The sequence below is a fragment of the Notothenia rossii genome, assembly GCF_949606895.1.
Source record: "Notothenia rossii genome assembly, chromosome: 5".
NCBI classification, from domain to species: domain Eukaryota; kingdom Metazoa; phylum Chordata; class Actinopteri; order Perciformes; family Nototheniidae; genus Notothenia; species Notothenia rossii.
In genome coordinates this window covers 7,593,416-7,611,644 of record NC_136903.1, presented here as the reverse complement: position 1 = coordinate 7,611,644, position 18,229 = coordinate 7,593,416, and the positions used below count along the sequence as shown (strand labels likewise).

Genomic DNA, 18,229 nt, shown 5'->3' with positions numbered 1-18,229 from the left:
GGTGTATCCCATGGACAACTGTTTCAAATCACCCAGCCTGTTTCTCATAATACACACAACGAGCTAAACACACTCTGTAACAAGTGGCTTCAGCCTGAGCAGGGGACACAGGATTGGAAAGGAAAGGATTAGTCAGGATTGTGACAGCTCGACGTGCCGGGGGACATTGAAATGCCTCCGAACGCCAAACAAGACAACTGGAGAGGAGAGAAGAAGTCTTGACTGGTTCCTCTACCTCCCTTTTCACTGCCTTCAAGTATTGTTATGTATCGAATAACTCAGACTTCTGTTTTACGTCTTGGGGATTTATTTGACTTATTAGTCATTACATTTTCTCAAATTAAATCATATGAAGTTTTACATTATGACCAGAATCAGGTCTGACCGTTGATGGAAGATAAGAGACAGAAGGTGTTTATTCTCAGATGTTTCAGAATACATTAATCTGATTCTTATTTGTTATGTTTTTAAGCCTCAAAGCCGGTGACATGCCGTAAACGGGATATCTCGGGAATGGCTTGAAGAGAATTTCTTTACATTTTGCACAAAATACCACTTTGACTAAAGAATGAACTGATTTCATTTTGGTGATTAAATAGTCAAAGATCAATGTTGTTACGATTCGGGAAAAGGTAGGACCCTAAAGCAGTTTAAAAAGGGGAAGCGGGTTTCAAAATTTTACAAAAAGCGAGCTTTATTACAAAAAAACAAGCTGTTGACAATGAAAAATACTTAACAAAACCATGAATCCAAAGAGTAGGTAACACGAGGTAATCCAAAGAGTAGGAAACACGAGGTAATCCAAAGAGTAGGTAACACGAGGTAATCCAAAGAGTAGGTAACACGAGGTAATCCAAAGAGTAGGTAACACGAGGTAATCCAAAGAGTAGGTAACACGAGGTAATCCATAGAGTAGGTAACACGAGGTAATCCAAAGACTAGGTAACACGAGGTAATCCATAGAGTAGGTAACACGAGGTAATCCATAGAGTAGGTAACACGAGGTAATCCAAAGAGTAGGTAACACGAGGTAATCCAAAGAGTAGGTAACACGAGGTAATCCAAAGAGTAGGTAACACGAGGTAATCCAAAGAGTAGGTAACACGAGGTAATCCAAAGAGTAGGTAACACGAGGTAATCCATAGAGTAGGTAACACGAGGTAATCCAAAGACTAGGTAACACGAGGTAATCCATAGAGTAGGTAACACGAGGTAATCCATAGAGTAGGTAACACGAGGTAATCCAAAGAGTAGGTAACACGAGGTAAACCAAAGAGTAGGTAACACGAGGTAATCCAAAGAGTAGGGAACACGAGGTAATCCAAAGAGTAGGTAACACGAGGTAATCCAAAGTGTAGGTAACACGAGGTAATCCAAAGAGTAGGTAACACGAGGTAATCCAAAGAGTAGGTAACACGAGGTAATCCAAAGAGTAGGTAACACGAGGTAATCCAAAGAGTAGGTAACACGAGGTAATCCAAAGAGTAGGGAACACGAGGTAATCCATAGAGTAGGTAACACGAGGTAATCCAAAGAGTAGGTAACACGAGGTAATCCAAAGAGTAGGTAACACGAGGTAATCCAAAGAGTAGGTAACACGAGGTAATCCAAAGAGTAGGTAACACGAGGTAATCCAAAGAGTAGGTAACACGAGGTAATCCATAGAGTAGGTAACACGAGGTAATCCAAAGACTAGGTAACACGAGGTAATCCATAGAGTAGGTAACACGAGGTAATCCATAGAGTAGGTAACACGAGGTAATCCAAAGAGTAGGTAACACGAGGTAAACCAAAGAGTAGGTAACACGAGGTAATCCAAAGAGTAGGGAACACGAGGTAATCCAAAGAGTAGGTAACACGAGGTAATCCAAAGTGTAGGTAACACGAGGTAATCCAAAGAGTAGGTAACACGAGGTAATCCAAAGAGTAGGTAACACGAGGTAATCCAAAGAGTAGGTAACACGAGGTAATCCAAAGAGTAGGTAACACGAGGTAATCCAAAGAGTAGGGAACACGAGGTAATCCATAGAGTAGGTAACACGAGGTAATCCAAAGAGTAGGTAACACGAGGTAATCCAAAGAGTAGGAAACACGAGGTAATCCAAAGAGTAGGTAACACGAGGTAATCCAAAGAGTAGGGAACACGAGGTAATCCAAAGAGTAGGTAACACGAGGTAATCCATAGAGTAGGTAACACGAGGTAATCCAAAGAGTAGGTAACACGAGGTAATCCAAAGAGTAGGAAACACGAGGTAGCATCCAGACAAAACTGACCGTGACAACATGAAGGGTGACAGGAAAGACAATGAACCGACATGGAGCACAGGGGAAGACATGACTAAATACAAAGAAGGGTAATCACAGGACAAGACACAGCTGGGTAGGGGAGGCAGAAACACAAGGGCAACAGGTGAACACAATCAGACAATCAGACACAGGAGGGAAAACACAGGAAGGAAGACCAGACACAGGGAGAACAGAATTTCAACATAAAATCATGACAAGACAGAAAACTAAGAATGTGACAGAAAACTAGGATTGTGACTCTCATTCTAGTAAATTCAATATCTCAGGATTGACGGAATTTGTTCAAATCTGGCCCAAATATCCATGTAGATTAAATAATGAACTGATTAAAATCTGACTATCAAAGGTCAAAGTCACCCTGATCCCAGAAAACAAGTTTTTGGCTAAACTTCAATAATTCATATGATGAATGAAAAACGTCTCAGTCATTTCTTAAAGGTTACAATTATGAAGTTTTCTAATTTCTAACAAACTATGGAGGCATACAACCACAATGTAATAGTGTACTTTTTTTTATCTTTGAGGTTAAGTTTTTTTCATTGTCAGTTCTTGGCCCATTTGTCTTAACACAAAATGACAAATTCATAAAGGTTCAAAGAACATAAACACTCAAAATCTTCAAAAGAATTGTTTATATAAGCAGTAAATATTGTACTGTTGTTTATATGATTCATCATTGAGGAATAGATATAAAAACCCACTACATTATCAATGCCATATCTCAGATTGTAAACCACCAGTAATGCTTTTGTTTGTATTAAACTATTTCAATGTATACTGTTACACTCACTCTATGACCATCTGGACAGGAATGTCAATTGAACGCCTGACGTGTTGAAAAATGTAAAAACATTCCTACACATCTCCTCTTTCCCCCTGACATGTTTATATATGTTCCGGAGCTACACCCTGCCAAAATGAGTATCAATTAAACTCTGTGTAGTGAGCACAGATGACTCGTTAGAACAGTCTGTACACATTACCCATTCAGCCCGGTCAATAATTGAAAATAAATATGTTGTCGCGACCGACTGAAAGTAGCATGCCTCTGAATAATGCAGCCATTTCATGCTAACAAAGCTGAGGAAGTCCTCAAAGCTCTTTCTTAGATAGGGAACAAAGCTCATTGTCAGAGGATAGAGAGGCAACTGGGATTACAATGGGGGCATCCAGTGAAACGACTTGTCAGTCCTAATCTGGGATTAGCAGGCTTTCGCGCCTCCTGGGCGCTCTAAAAGCCACCTGTTTGGACGCCCTGCAGATGATGTTACACTCCAGAGCTCCTTGTTTGGTTGTAATTCTTTTGTTTACATCAAAGTTTTAAATGAGTTTGTTTTTCCATTATGAGTGTGCCATTTAACATTTATAACAATTCACAAATGGAGTTTAAGAATACACCATATTGAAAAGTTATGTTCTTTTAGTTTTAGTTGTCTTTTTATGCAAGGCGTCTAGTCCATCGACCGTCACGATGGCTCTGCACACAAAACAAAAAATATTTGATTTCATGATTATTGTTTTACTGTAAGTAATAAAATGGCATTGTATGTGATGCCTTAGCTTTTCATTATCTGTCGCCAGATCAAAAACTTTATTTTTTTTTCTAACACTTTTGCTTTGTGAGGCTTGACAGATTTACCCAATATATTATACTCTTTACTTGAATACTATAGACATATCACATAAACAATTGAATAATTTGTATACACTTATACAACAGAGATGTTGTCCTTCCGTGCCATCATGTCCTATCAGTTTAAAATGTACTGAATTATAAATGTCTACCAGGGAAGAACAAATTACGTAAATTAACAAAATGGACAAACGGTAAACATGTATGTCTGATGATTGTTTTTTAGCTGCTGTTAGACCCTTGAGACCTGTAATGACTTATTGAAGCTCACTTTTCTGTTGCTTGCCTCAGGGCTAATGCAATCACTCTGAAAAATGTGTGAGGGCAGCTGTCGTGTCGCCACGGCTTCTATCATGACTTTCTTCTGTTGATGTCACCCTGAAATAGACTGCCAATGATACCTTTGAAACTTAACCCTTTGGAAAATTTACCTACTTTGATTGCTTAATGTGCTTAATTTAATTGACGTAAACCCACGGTAATCTTATTTGCATTCCTTTGGGTTTAAAAATATTTAGCTGCAGCTTCTTTTTCAGACGATTATAGGGCGGGATATCTTTATGTAAGGAAGGGTGATTTCAAAAACACTTCATCGTTGGGAACTATATAGTTTCATATGCTTAACATAATAGGATTTCCCCATGTTTGTAGCTTCTGTCAACTATAGGTAGAGGCTTAAAACTTGTGTAACAAGCTTATTTGCGCATCACAGTGGCATTATGTTCGAGGTCAAAGGTAACCGGTGTAATAATAAAGATAGTGGCCTGAAGTAAGAGGACATGCGTTGGTTCGCTGGTAAAAAGAGTATTACCGGCTTCAAGGTGTTTGTCAAATGGCAGGCTTTTGCGCTTTAAGCTGATATGGATCAGAGGGGGAAAGCTGTGAGGGGAAAGAGAGAAGATAAAGGGAGGGGAAGCAGATTGAGAGAAAATAGAGAGTCCAGAATAGAGAGTTTAATTTTCACTTTCCTATAGTGTGTTTTAAAGGTTGTTGTGCATGTTAATGGTCTACAAAGACAAAAATCTCGAAGTTCCCTCCAGAGGGAGTTTCTCTCCCACACACTCCTGCCTGAAACGCCTCAAATTGACTCCTTTGTTTACTTCAGGTTTAACTTTAATATGTTTACTGAGAGGTTAGTTATCAAACCTCTCACCTTTTTGTTGATAGATGTGAAATGATCCCCTCTGCCACAGTCTCAATACATCATATTGATGCAGAGTCTTGAAGCTGCTGCTGATTGGTGAATACAGTTATGTCAACTTTTGTGTATAAAAAGTTATTTGTGGGGTTCCTCAGGGCTCTAGTCTTAGTCCTCTGCTATTTTTACTGGTTCTGTTTTCAACTTACATTTTTGCATGTGGGTTAAGTAAATTCCAACTGTAGTATTTCTCTTTATTATCATCATCATGAGGATATAGAAATTTGACCATAAATATAATATATCTCTCCTCTGTCGACTCACTAGAAGCCTCAAGCAATAATTGGCACAGTTTGATTTGATTTATTTTGCAATAAGAAAGGTACAAGTCTTTGGGGTTGTTTCTACTTGCAATTTCATTTGGGTCTGAAAGAGTTTGAAATGTTAAAGACCCGCCACCAGTTAAAAGGAGTAAAGAAACAGCTTGATTTGAAAGTCAAATGTTTTCAAAAGGCTAAATAAATGTTATTGTCTGTAATTCTGTTTTGCTTGTTATGCTTTAAGTACTTTGTGATTTTTGGGTAGAATTCGTCCATTTATATAATGCCGTAGCTACCTGGACAATGTGGTCTACTCTACGGATCACAAGACAAAATGTTCACACTGACCAGGTCTTCCAACTACCTTGGGCGGGAGGTAATAGACAAACAGTCCCTTTGAGCCACCGAGTGTTGACTTTGGTCTTCAATGGTTTTTCAATGGTTTACTCTGTATCGTTGCCATGAATCAGATAAATGCATATGTGTACTGTATTTGTGTTAGCTAGGGGTGTGTTCGCGTGCCAGGAAAAATAACAAGCACAAGGGAGGGTGTTGGTCAATAAGGGCACTCCTGGATTTCTCGGGGTCTGCGGTTTTGGTCCGGGTCCGTGAACAGAGACCCGGCACAGTGTTGTGTGTTTACGCCCGCCGTACAAATGACGCATTCATCGTTTTTTAACTGTGTTCCATCTTTGCATTTGATTCAGATTTTCCATCAGTGGGGGTAATGGAGATTTTGAATCCCAATATTTGCTCCATTTGTCCATCTGATGAGAGACGAAATCCTTAAATTGCAATGTGTTTTTTTTGTTATTGAAACTACACAGACACAGGATACAGTAAATACCTCTCTACAGAATGGAACAGAATGTCATATGTGTTAGTAATTTTGTAATTGAAGATTATTATTTCAAAACAAACTAATTTACAATTGTTGAAGAGATGTACAAACTACTACACCTTTTAGACAACTTTAGATATTTCTGATATTCATACAGGAGCAACAAAAAACTGATTACCTACAAAACATCAACTAGCCATTGATGACCCAATAATAATAATAGATTTTATACGGAGGTGCCATTTAAGACGCCAAAGGGCACCTTAAAATTATGAAATAAGTACTCTAACTCTATAGGTAAAGAAAACAGCTTTTAATCACCATTTCTCAATAGATAAAAAAGGATATATTACAGTGTGGCTTTACCAAATTACTCCTTTATAGCGACATGTTTTAATTAAACAGTGCAGTCAGAACTGTGATATATTCTCTTATGATCTAGTATTCAGTGATGAGGACAGTTGAATATAACGCCAAACAAATTACATTCAAAACATGTGACTGTTATGAGTTCAATATGTTTGGATTTAGATGTTTTATTTTAATAAAATAACCCAATTACATTATACGGCCTGCACTGTGCCAGGACAAAGCAGACGATTCAAGTCCCTGCAAGATCAAGTGCTACCGAGGTGTCCCTGAGCAAGGCACCGTTCCCTACACTGCTCCCCGGGCGCTGTACATAATGGCAGCCCACTGCTCCTAACACTAGGATGGGTCAAATGCAGAGAAACCGTTTCGTTAAATAGTACCTGTACTACGTAATGACAATAAATTGGATCTTCAATAACTTCTGTTTACCTGATAATTTGGTTGTGACAGCTGATTGATGTAACCCAACCATCACACACAGCCTTCTCCTTATCTCCCTTCGTTGTTGCACTTAAGTCATGAAAAGGTCAAAAGAATACCTGAAGTCGAAAGCGATAAGCGCATGAAGTTTTGAAATAGAGCAGCTACTTGTTGGCTCTTTCTGATGAAACGGAGCCTCCTCTTACAGTTAAATCCATGTTAATAGCTTGGAATTTTTTGAAAACAAAACTGCTATTCTTGCTATTGATGAAATATTGACGAAATTGGGCTGGTTTTGGGGGGTAACTGGCGTTGCTATTGAAAGTTTTCTATTTCGGGCCAACGAGGGAATCACCGGGAGAAAACAGGGCAGCATGTGTGTGTTCACATTCCTGATGTCTGACCTATGACAGTGCCCTCTGTGTGCTGCACTCTGCGATGATCTAATGAGAGTCCAGACAGACCCAAGATTTAGAAGCCGTTCTTATACAAGGCCAATTCTTTTCCAGTTTTTTTTTCCATTTATTTATCCAGGACAAGTAACAGAGCACACATGTTCCTTTTAGCAATGATCTGCCTCTTAGTTACACCTGGGAGTAGCCCGATACGATCACAGACTCTCACTGAGGGCCACCAAACAACTCCAATAAGGCTTTAAAGGGTAATGATAGACCCTATCAAGTTGCATTGTGGGAAGTGTGCGATACAGCATTTGTTTTAGCTCAATCTATTCAAGAGACTGGAGGTCAGGATATCTAAATCCAGAGCACATTAAGTTGATTATTCCTTCAAAGGCTGATTTCAATTAATATAAGTGTTGTTCTTAATGTTGCCCTGATTTGTTTATATTGATCGGCATGGTTATGCAGCTGTTGCTAACATGTTTTGTTTGTCTTTAGTATACTTTTCAAAGGTTTTCAACTTGGAAAGATCTAAGAAATGACCTGTCCACATACATCAACTGCTTCAAAGACTTAGAATAAAGACTCAAGAGTTGTCCCAATAGTCCTCTGTTGTCCTCCAGCCTTTTCAAGGTCAGGCAGACATTGAAAAAAGGCCCAGTAACCCTTTCCATTTCTATTATGCTCTCAAACTAAAAAAAAAGAGATTTAGGAACAACAACTTTGATGAGAAATGATTTAGCTTGTGTTGCTACAGTTTCTCTTACTGAGGATCTCTATTTTTCTATTTAAGTCTTCAGTTTCCTTTTGCTTTACTTCCACCGTAGTGTGCGTGTTTGGACCGTCCAACAGACAAACAATTTGAGGGAAAAGTCCTCGGTTTTCTTTCTTCTCCTGTGTTTTTTCTCCTCCTCTTCTTTCTCTTTGGTATTTCCCACTTCCTCAGTTCTTATCCAGCTGGGACGGCTAGAGATTTTACACCCAATTGGTCGAGTCGCAGGCCTTTTGTTGGAGCCCTTCTCTCGCTCTACAAGTGGCAGAAGGGACCTGGGCTGTGAATGGCGCTTTGTGTACTGTTTTTCTAAGAGGGGGCCCTCGCTCTCCCGCTCTCATCTGTCACAGGTCCCTCTCCGTCCACGCTCCACAATGCCTGATTGTTTCTGCCAAGTCGCCAGGTTCCAGGCCAGATCTGAACAAACGCTTTCCTGCCAAATTCCGACCCCGGCTTTCGTTTTTCTTCCCCTCACAAAGGGATTCTAAGTTACTGTCCACATTTCAGAGGGGGACTTAGCTAGCTGTCCACCAGCAACAGTTTGTTTGGTGAATGTGTCTCTGAGTTGAAGGCCGTTAAAAGAACGACCATAAGGAGGGAAGTGAACTCAAACCGAAGTGCTCAAAGAGTGCATTAAGTAACATTGTTGATCGTACTACCATTGTAGGTATACAACATGAACTATTTTATTCAAATGAGATAAAAACAGTACTTGTTTGATGCTCTTCAATACCTGACTTCACACGTAAAAAAAATGACGAAATACGTAAAAGGTTTCCCCTTCACTCAACAGTAACATGCTTTGTTTAGTTTTCAGGCAATCTCACCGGATCACTTTCCAACAAATATCTCAGATAGGAAGACTGCTCTCTGGGGAAGATGTTTTTCTAGATGTCTGACAATATGAAAAGGCTTTCTGAGACCTCAAGGAGATTTGTTGGAAAAATGGATTTGTTTTGCAGCTATCAGGGTAACATTATCTTCGTAGTACTGTTTCCTGAGAGCGATTCCACTTAGCCAAACTCATTCTTCTAGGTCTTGTTGGGTGAAGGTTGCTACTTCAGCTATAATCACTATATTTCTTCCTGCAGCTCAGTAAGGAATGACCTGATATGTTGCCAAGCATAAGAGCTGTGGTCAGAGGGAAAAACCCTCTCCAATATACTTTCATTTTTCAGAAATTAAAGCAAATACATGCTTATTTTCTCATAATGCATTTGTTTTTAAAAGTGCTTTCTTATCCTTTAACAGTTTGCATGCAGATTGTTGCATGGGCTGGATGGTGCTTCCTTCTCTATGTATGTGTTGATTTTGTAATGATATGGCACAGTACGCTGCTAAATATTTTAATTAAACCTGACTTTGGGAACTTTTTTCTGGCACTGATGTAGTTATTGGAGTAGTGAAAGTTGTTTTAATTTACCCTCTGGCATCAGTTCTGTTTCCCCATATAATATTGACAAAGTGTAATCAACGCTGACAAAGGAGCCTTTATTATAATAATATATTATATTATTTATGTTCCCAAATCATGAGCACAAAGACACATTTCTGTGTTTATTGGCATTACCTCCAAAATGTATTACAACTTTTGAAGGTTGTGGCAAATATGGGAAGAGAATGCAGTTGTTTCTTGGTTAAACTGGGCAAGGAAAGATCAACAATTCTAGCAGAAAGCACCAAAACAATTACTCACTGTTTATCCTCAAAATAACAAATCATGTGACAGAAAACTACAGCTCCTGAACTCATTCCAGAGCGATGAGTTGGTAAAGTTTAAACTCATAGTTATGATTCTTTGCCTTATGACTCTTGTGTGAAGGCCACTGTTTTCCCACCCTGACGAATCACAAAAGGCCTTGTTGCATGCTCACCCTGTGTTGCGTGATGATACCGTATCAGTGGCAGCGAGTTATGGGGCTGGGCATTCCTAGCCATATGAGACTCCAGTTCCAAGAAACCAAGTCTTAAGCTCCGCCATAAACACAGCACCAGCGATATTGTCAGCTAAATATAGTCTCCCCCTTCTGCCTTCTCCATCTCCCCCAACTCCCCATTGCTCTCTCATCACTGCAGTGTGGGTTTCAGGGGTTGATCGTGGATTAGTGATGTGCTGTTTGGTTGTCTTGGGTCTTATAATCTCATGTACTCTGTGTGAAACAACAGAGGTACGGAGACATTTCAACCGCAGGCTGACAGCTTTTGATATTCCAATCAGGCAAATCAAGCTATGGGTGGAGCATTTTATTAGTTTATTAGCATGGCATTGGTGGCAAGTATTACAAATAAACAAAAGTGTTGCTGGAAGATCTGAAATTTCTACTCCAGATAAAACTTTGTCTGACTAGCGTTTGGTGCTGTGGGTTTTTTAAAGCTGAAACAATGCCTGTTGCACCTGAAAATGAAAAAGGGAAGTCGCTTATAGACCCTTAAATGTCCCATAGAGACTCTGCAGAGTCAGGTGGTAATTATCTGTGGGCTTACCCTTTCACATACAAGTAGTCATTTGACCCGTTGTTAATATTAAAATATTCATTATGGCAGCTTTAAGTATTTAGCTTATCTGGATTGACTTACAGTGAGGTAATGGTAGTGTAATATTGCATTTCTTTTTTATTATCTTTGGGAATAGTGTAGCATGCAAAGGTCTGAGCCACAGTAACCCAGGCACCCTCTAAAGAAGACGTTTTTAAAAGTTGACTGGGATTTGCTTTAAGTACAATTACAGTGAAGTATTGCAGCTCATTCCCAAAGTGATGTAAGTTACGATGGTGTCCTATTATTGGTTCCCCAACATCTTCAGGTCCGAGTTGAGTACGTCTCAGTTTTCATGCCACAACACTATCCAGCCCTCCTCTGATTTATCCTGCGTAACAGAGAGGAAGCTGCATTCTGACACACATCGTAAAAAGATGACATGCACGTAACCCTCAGCATCTCTTTAAAGAGGCCATATTTTCCTTTTTTGGGAGGGGTTCTCCTTTCCTGCAGTGTGTTATATAGGTTTGTGTGCATGTAAATGGTCTGCTAGGGCTAAAATCACAAAGTTCTCTCTGGAGGGGGTTCCTGTTGTTTACTTCCTGAACATAGTTACATCGGTAGCACTCACGCTTCCATTTGCTAGCGCTCCAACATATTCTACGTTATAGGCTAAGGGGCGGGACATCTCTAAGCGGTTGACCGGCCAGCTAACCAATCAGAGCAGACTGGGCTCTGGTTTCAGACAGAGGGTGAAAATATGTGGTGCATCACAGGCACAGGCAGTATGAGAAAAATAAAGAGCTTTTTGAACATTAAAGAATGGAGACATGTCCCAGTAGAGACACATTACAATTGTCAAACACACTCAGATATCTGTACATCTAGATTCACATGTTCAGATCTATATGTTTCCACAAACTCTTATTCACGTTTTTCACACATCTTCTTCTCATTCTCCCATTTACTTTTGGTATCAGTTTGTTATCTTACTCTTATCTACTGCCTTTGTAAATGATGTCTTTTTTTTTGCTGCCTCTCCACACGCACTCTGCAGCCGTGCTCTCTCCTTTCAGACACATGACAGAGGGTCAGATTTACGTTTAAGGGCACCCAGGAGGCTGCATATTTCAGAGATGGACAGCCCGCCGTGATTTACCGAGCTCTAACACTAAAGTGGCAATCTGTTTTACTTCACACAAGCTGTGTGTGTGTGTGCGTGTGTGCGCGTGCGGAGCGAGGGGGAACTGTTTTCATGAATCAGAGCAAAAACAGTTTTGACACTCATTCTGCGGGAATTTATATTGTCAGTTATCACCTAGTAATTTTCTGCGGGTGTGTGTGCCTCTGTGGAATTGTCCGAGTGTGTGTGTTTTTACTTACAAGCGCCAATTAACCACATAAGGACAAAAAGATGTGGAAAGTCCTTTAAAGTGTGTTTAAAATCAGAGTTTAGGGCTGAGATTAAGTTACGGGACGGGAGGGCTGAAGGAATACATGTGCTCAATGAAACGGTGCAACAAAGGGAAGTCATTACTGTAATGATGTATTAGCCTAATGAGTCCCCCAGCCCGAGGCTTACGTTAGAGAAAATAGAGAGATTTTTCCGCTGAAACTCAGTAGCACAGCGTCTGCTTTTTTTAACAGCTCTGAGGTGATGAGTGGCCTTGATGCTGTTTAATAGATTAATAGATTATCCCCATGGCTGTATGTGCTCAATGTGCATGTGTGTGTGTGTCTGTGTGTGTTTAAGGTTCAGCAGAAATGTGTTGCGGTCTTTATAGGTGGCTGAGAAAGCGTCTGTTTGAAGCCAAAAATATGAATTTGACAGTAAATTGCTCGTTTGTGAGGGAGCTGTAATTACCGCTTAAGCATTCATGTGTCTGCATTTCAAATACAGCTGTGGTTCTGGATTAAATAGTTTGTTAGCGCATGGTTCTGAAATCAACATTTAGCTTCAATACGCAGACAGGCAGTTTTAGACTTTTAAGGTATTCAAATGATTTACTACATGAACCAAGCTTGGGCAAAACGTTGTTTAGATTCATATGAATATGATGTTATATATGATTGTATAAGCATATATGTTATACATGCATATATATAAAGTATCTAAGATAATCGTAAGGTCCATTTGTCTATTCAGTTGCACACCAGGAATGGTATGAACACACTTTTTTAACCCTCCTCATCATAACTTTTTTTTTTTTCATTCGATTGCATTAAGGCTTTATGATATCCTTCACAGTAGACATTTGAACGTATACAATTGCTGATCACCACTGTCATTGCATTTTGGATGATTTAGTCAACTTTGTAACACCCATGGTGTGACCGCCATAAAGAAAAGGAATTAGTAACCATCCGGATCAGATAAAACACACACACACACACACACACACACACACACACACACACACACACACACACACACACACACACACACACACACACACACACACACACACACACACACACACACACACACACACACACACACACACACACACACACACACACACACACACACACACACAGAACAGTTTGACACATTTCCCGCTCTTATGTGCCCATCCCCCCACATGGATCACACCTGGCACACGCAATACATGTTCAGTGTCTATGTTTGTATATTTGATGATTAAGGGTTTTTGTGTTAATGTAATAGCAGTTAAAACAGGACCGGTCAAATTTGACCGCAAACACCAAAGTAAGGGGGGGAAAACGAAGATAATACAGTATATGCAACAATGTTTAGCGAATTATCAGAAAAGTCTAATTATAAATAATAATAATAATAATAATAATAATAATAATAATAATAATAATAATAATAATAATAGTAATAATGATAATCAAGCATAGGCTCTAACACACAATTTTATAAAAATACAAATCAATACCTACAATAAATATAAGCAATAATAAGTACATACCTATGATTTAGTTACGTAAAGTGTATTTTCCTTTAATGATTGTCCACATTACAGAGGTGTGTCAGTACAGCATTAGAGAGTGCATGCCTCTGCCAGGTGTGTCTGGGGCAGAGCTGTTTTACTGCCGCCCTGAAGCTGCCTTGTGATAAAAATGTATTGAATTACCGCAAACCAAGAGAGGTCATTGAGCATAAAGCCATACATGAGCATACTAAATAAATAGCAGATTAGAGCAGGAGTATGCATGAATATCTGTACAAAACGTAGAGATGCTCACACACTCAATCACACACAACAATGGCAGGATCCTTGGCTGGGAAAAATGGACTCAGCTATGCAGTACATTCACTGCAAAATGGAAGAGATGTATTTTTACACACCTTCTAACCTTTATGGCAATGTCCCACAACAACCTCTTCAAGATGGTTTTGGTCACTGTCTCACTGGTGATCAATATGTTTCCTTCTCTATCCTTCTGAGGTCAGCAGCCCAAGTTTAGACCCTCAGCTCATCACACGTTCTTCTTTCCTACATTATGTTATGTTGTATCAAGCCTTCTCCTCATCCCTCTTCTTCTTTACCCAAAACGTGCCTATAATGACATACTTGACATACTTGACATATGTTAATGTTACGGTACAAACTGTGGCCACAAAATTGAAACCATTTCCTTTCCCTTTCCTTCACAGAATGATGTCTTCCATGCGAGCAACGCCTCCCTTCCACCCAGCATCTGAGGAAGAGGAAGCGATGGGTCAGGACAACCCGGCCTGGGCGAGCGAGGAGAGAGAGGGCCCGAAGGAGCCGCCGACCCCCCCCTCACACGACAGACCCCACCCGGACGAGCTGCAGCCAATCAGGGAGAAGCTGACGGATGCTGAGTGGGAGAACGTGGTGCCCGCTGCGATGGTGAGACGTGAATTACGCGCGGCGCTGAGAAATTGACCATATCTTATCTTGAGATGTGTTGCTATAACTCAAATCTATAAAACAAATGTGGTTAGTGTGTACACACTACAGTGTACACAGTGTACACACTCCGGGCACATGACTCATAAAACACTCATGAAATACATGCAGGGGTACACAGGTTGCGCAGATTCTCATGCATAATGATGATTGTGCACAATTGAATAGAATACACACACACACACACACACAAACACACACACACACACACACACACACACACACACACACAAACACACACACACACACACACACACACACACACACACACACACACACACACACACACACACCTACACACACACACACACACACACACACACACACACACACACACACACACACACACACACACACGCACACACACACACCAGTGGTCCTCTCTGGTGTGTGTGTCTGCAGGCAGTGCTGTAGGCAGCCCAGTGAGGCTTCTCCTCCAGAGAGTTATAGCCCTCGGTTCTAATATATCTCTACTGCCTGTTTTCGTGTGTGTGTGTGTGTGTGTGAGTTTGTGTGTGTGTGTGTGTGTGTGTGTGTGTGTGTGTGTGTGTGTGTGTGTGTGTGTGTGTGTGTGTGTGTGTGTGTGTGTGTGTGTGTGTGTGTGTGTGTGTGTGTGTGTGTGTGTGTGTGTGTGTGTGTGTGTGTGTGTGTGTGTGTGTGTGTGTGTGTGTGTGTGTGTGTGTGTGTGTGTGTGTGTGTGTGTGTGTGTGTGTGTGTGTTGAGGTGTTAGTTACTTGGCTTCAGGTTCTGTTGGTCCCTAATGGAGGAGGTGTGTTTGACTTCAGCCTCTGAGGGAAGGGGAACGTTCTGAGAGTAAAGTTTCCTCAGGTTTCAAAGTTGTGGCAGAACACACTTCCCAAACAAAAGCCCTATTCATGTTTTAAAAAAAAAAATACAGATTCGTTTTTTTATTCTTCACTGATTCAGATTTGCCTTTGTAGTTGTCTGATATTAACAGTATTTCTTCATTGTAATCAAGTCACTTATTGCGTTTGTGAAGGGTCTTTTCTACCTTTTATTACACACATATGCTTATATGAGCATGAATGCTTTAAACATAATGTATCTAAGATAAAAGTCCATTGTCTGTCCAGTAACACAAGAAGTGGTACACACGTTTGAAATACAGTATATGCAACACTTTGTAGCGTATTATCAGAACATGTTCATTAATAATAATAATGATTCGAAATAAATAATAATTATAACAACAATTAAACACTAAGAACTTTAAACACAATTTTTGGTGTGGCCTTGATGCAAAATGTTTCTTGTGAAGTTGTCACATACTGCTCTGAATGTGATTATTCTCCACATGGCTGACAGCAGGAGTCTGATAGGAACCATTTAAACAAAAAAAAACTTTCCAAAAAGTTAGCAATAGGGTGACGAGGTAACACGACACACACAAAAGCAAGTAATAAAACACTTATTTGGAAGGTATTGGAGTTTAGGACTGACAACTAAATATTTTCCTTTTCCACCATCGCCAAACAGTTAAGGACAAATAACTTTTGGAACATTTGCTGATATTTGAAGGCCAGTTTTTTAAAAAGTATATTTGAAAAAGTTCACATAAATGTATCACAAAAGTCTTGAAATTGAATGCGTCATTTGAATTCACTTTTAAAAACAGATTTGGGAATAGATTCATGAATTGTGCAAAGCCTACAAAGCTTTCCTCAAATATTTTATTCTAACTTTTAATAATAATAATAATAATAATAATAATAATAATGCATCACAGAGGGGGTTCATGGTTGTTTATTGTGTGCTGCAGTGACTGAATGTGTGACCTTTGGGTTTTTAATATGATCTGCCTCCCCCACTCTGTCTGTAATAGTCCTTGGCAGCATTGTGCACGAGCAGAAAAGAATACACCTGAACTTCCCACAAGTGACACACGATCTCCTAATCCTTATTACAGAGGCATCTTCCGCTTAAAGACAAAGTGCACAACAGGGCCTCCAGGAGCCATTTCAAGGGCGTCTTAAGATCCTGCTGTTAGTTAAAGCCCCTTGTCTTTGAAACCTAAGCCTCCTAAAGTTCTTGGAGATCCCCCCACTCTGTAAGAGGAGGAGAAAGCGTCCAGAAATAGACCCCGGTGTTAGAACACCTGTGCTGGAGTGTCTGTTGTGTGGGACAATGTGGTCTTCTTGCAGGGCTTATCTTCTCGGTAAATATAGACTCCTTGTGCCTCTCACTTAGCTCAAAACACAGCAGAGTAAACAGCAGTGGGCGAGACACTCTGTTCCTGAAGATATAAGGGTCCATCAATGGAGTTACTCGTACTTGTACATTGGCACTACCTTATAGAACAGGCTATAGAGCAGAAGCCAAAGAAACGGTGCCAACATGTCGTTTTTGTTGATTTGTGGGACTTAAACTTTGGAAAACCTTAGTTTCATAACTCTCCCAGGATCATTACTCAACTGAAAGAGACTTCAGAGACAGCAGACCACCGGCAAGGCCGTTTCAGTGAAAAATAATGAATGCATCTGCACTGCGATGAGGGTTTGCTCCTAAATGTGTTCTTCTTTGGCCAAATACTGAGTTTAATGAAAATCGTATTCTTTTCCCGTAAACCGTCCCAAAAACAAACTGACAAACCGAACCGAAAGCAAAATCTCATTGGTGGAGCTGATGGATAAAATGTATGTTTTTATTGAGAAGCATAATCAGAATAAGAAACGTTTTATTCTTCTGACATCGATGAAGTTCACAGCGTTGCAACAGCAAAGCTTCAGTGCAGATAAGACTAAAGCAATGCAGTAAACTAACATACTAAATAAAATGCTAACGCACTTTAGTGAAATAAAATGAAAATAAAAACACTGCCATGGTAAAAAAGCAGCCCAGGCTTTCAGGAATAAAGAAAAAAAATTCTTTCAGTTCATTTAAATTAATCTACAAATAAGTTATTTCATTTTGCACTGATCCACAATTGCCTATGTGGTTAGCTGAGCTTTACAGTATTCCTGTGTTGTATTCATGTCCTTTTTTTCCTTTATAATGGTCTTTTGAATACCCTATTAGTTGAAATAAAGTGGGCTCTTCTGTAATAGACCTAGTACTCTGACACCAATGTTAAACAAATCAATTGTGTGATAGTCCCAACACAACACCGTTAGCATGAAGTATATATAAGCGATGCATTTGTCTGGTGTAAATTGAATTCAGTGAGGTTAGAATCAGCGTTGACCTGACCTTTCTCCGTCTCTTTCCAGGACATTGAGAGCAGTAAAGGCTGCTCAGTGTACTCATACCGGACTAACTCTACCTCTCCACCGAAACCAGAGGATCCGATGATCTGCCTCGCCTTCGGGACGCCGGAGCGCCGCAAGGGAAGCCTGGCCGACGTGGTGGACACTCTGAAGCAGAAGAAACTGGTGGAGCTGACCAAGACCGAGCAAGACGGTAGGCCAACGTCTTCAGCTCAGTGTGTGTGTGTGTGTGTGTGTGTGTGTGTGTGTGTGTGTGTGTGTGTGTGTGTGTGTGTGTGTGTGTGTGTGTGTGTGTGTGTGTGTGTGTGTGTGTGTGTGTGTGTGTGTGTGTGTGTGTGTGTGTGTGTGTGTGTGTGTGTGTGTGTGTGTGTGTGTGTGTGTGTGTGTGTGCGTTTTAACTGTGATGCCTCCAAGGCTA

The 18,229-nt window shown here is 40.2% G+C and overlaps 1 protein-coding gene across 1 annotated transcript in view; it reads left to right on the top strand.

Moving 5' to 3' along the window:
- Positions 1-18,229, top strand: part of LOC307041276 (transcription factor Sox-6-like) — a 95,248-nt gene that overhangs the window by 7,799 nt on the left and 69,220 nt on the right. Inside the window, exons 2-3 of the mRNA XM_079684584.1 lie at positions 14,308-14,527; positions 17,815-18,004. Of these exons, the coding sequence (XP_079540710.1) occupies positions 14,308-14,527; positions 17,815-18,004 (410 nt within the window). The remainder of the gene's footprint in view (positions 1-14,307; positions 14,528-17,814; positions 18,005-18,229) is intronic.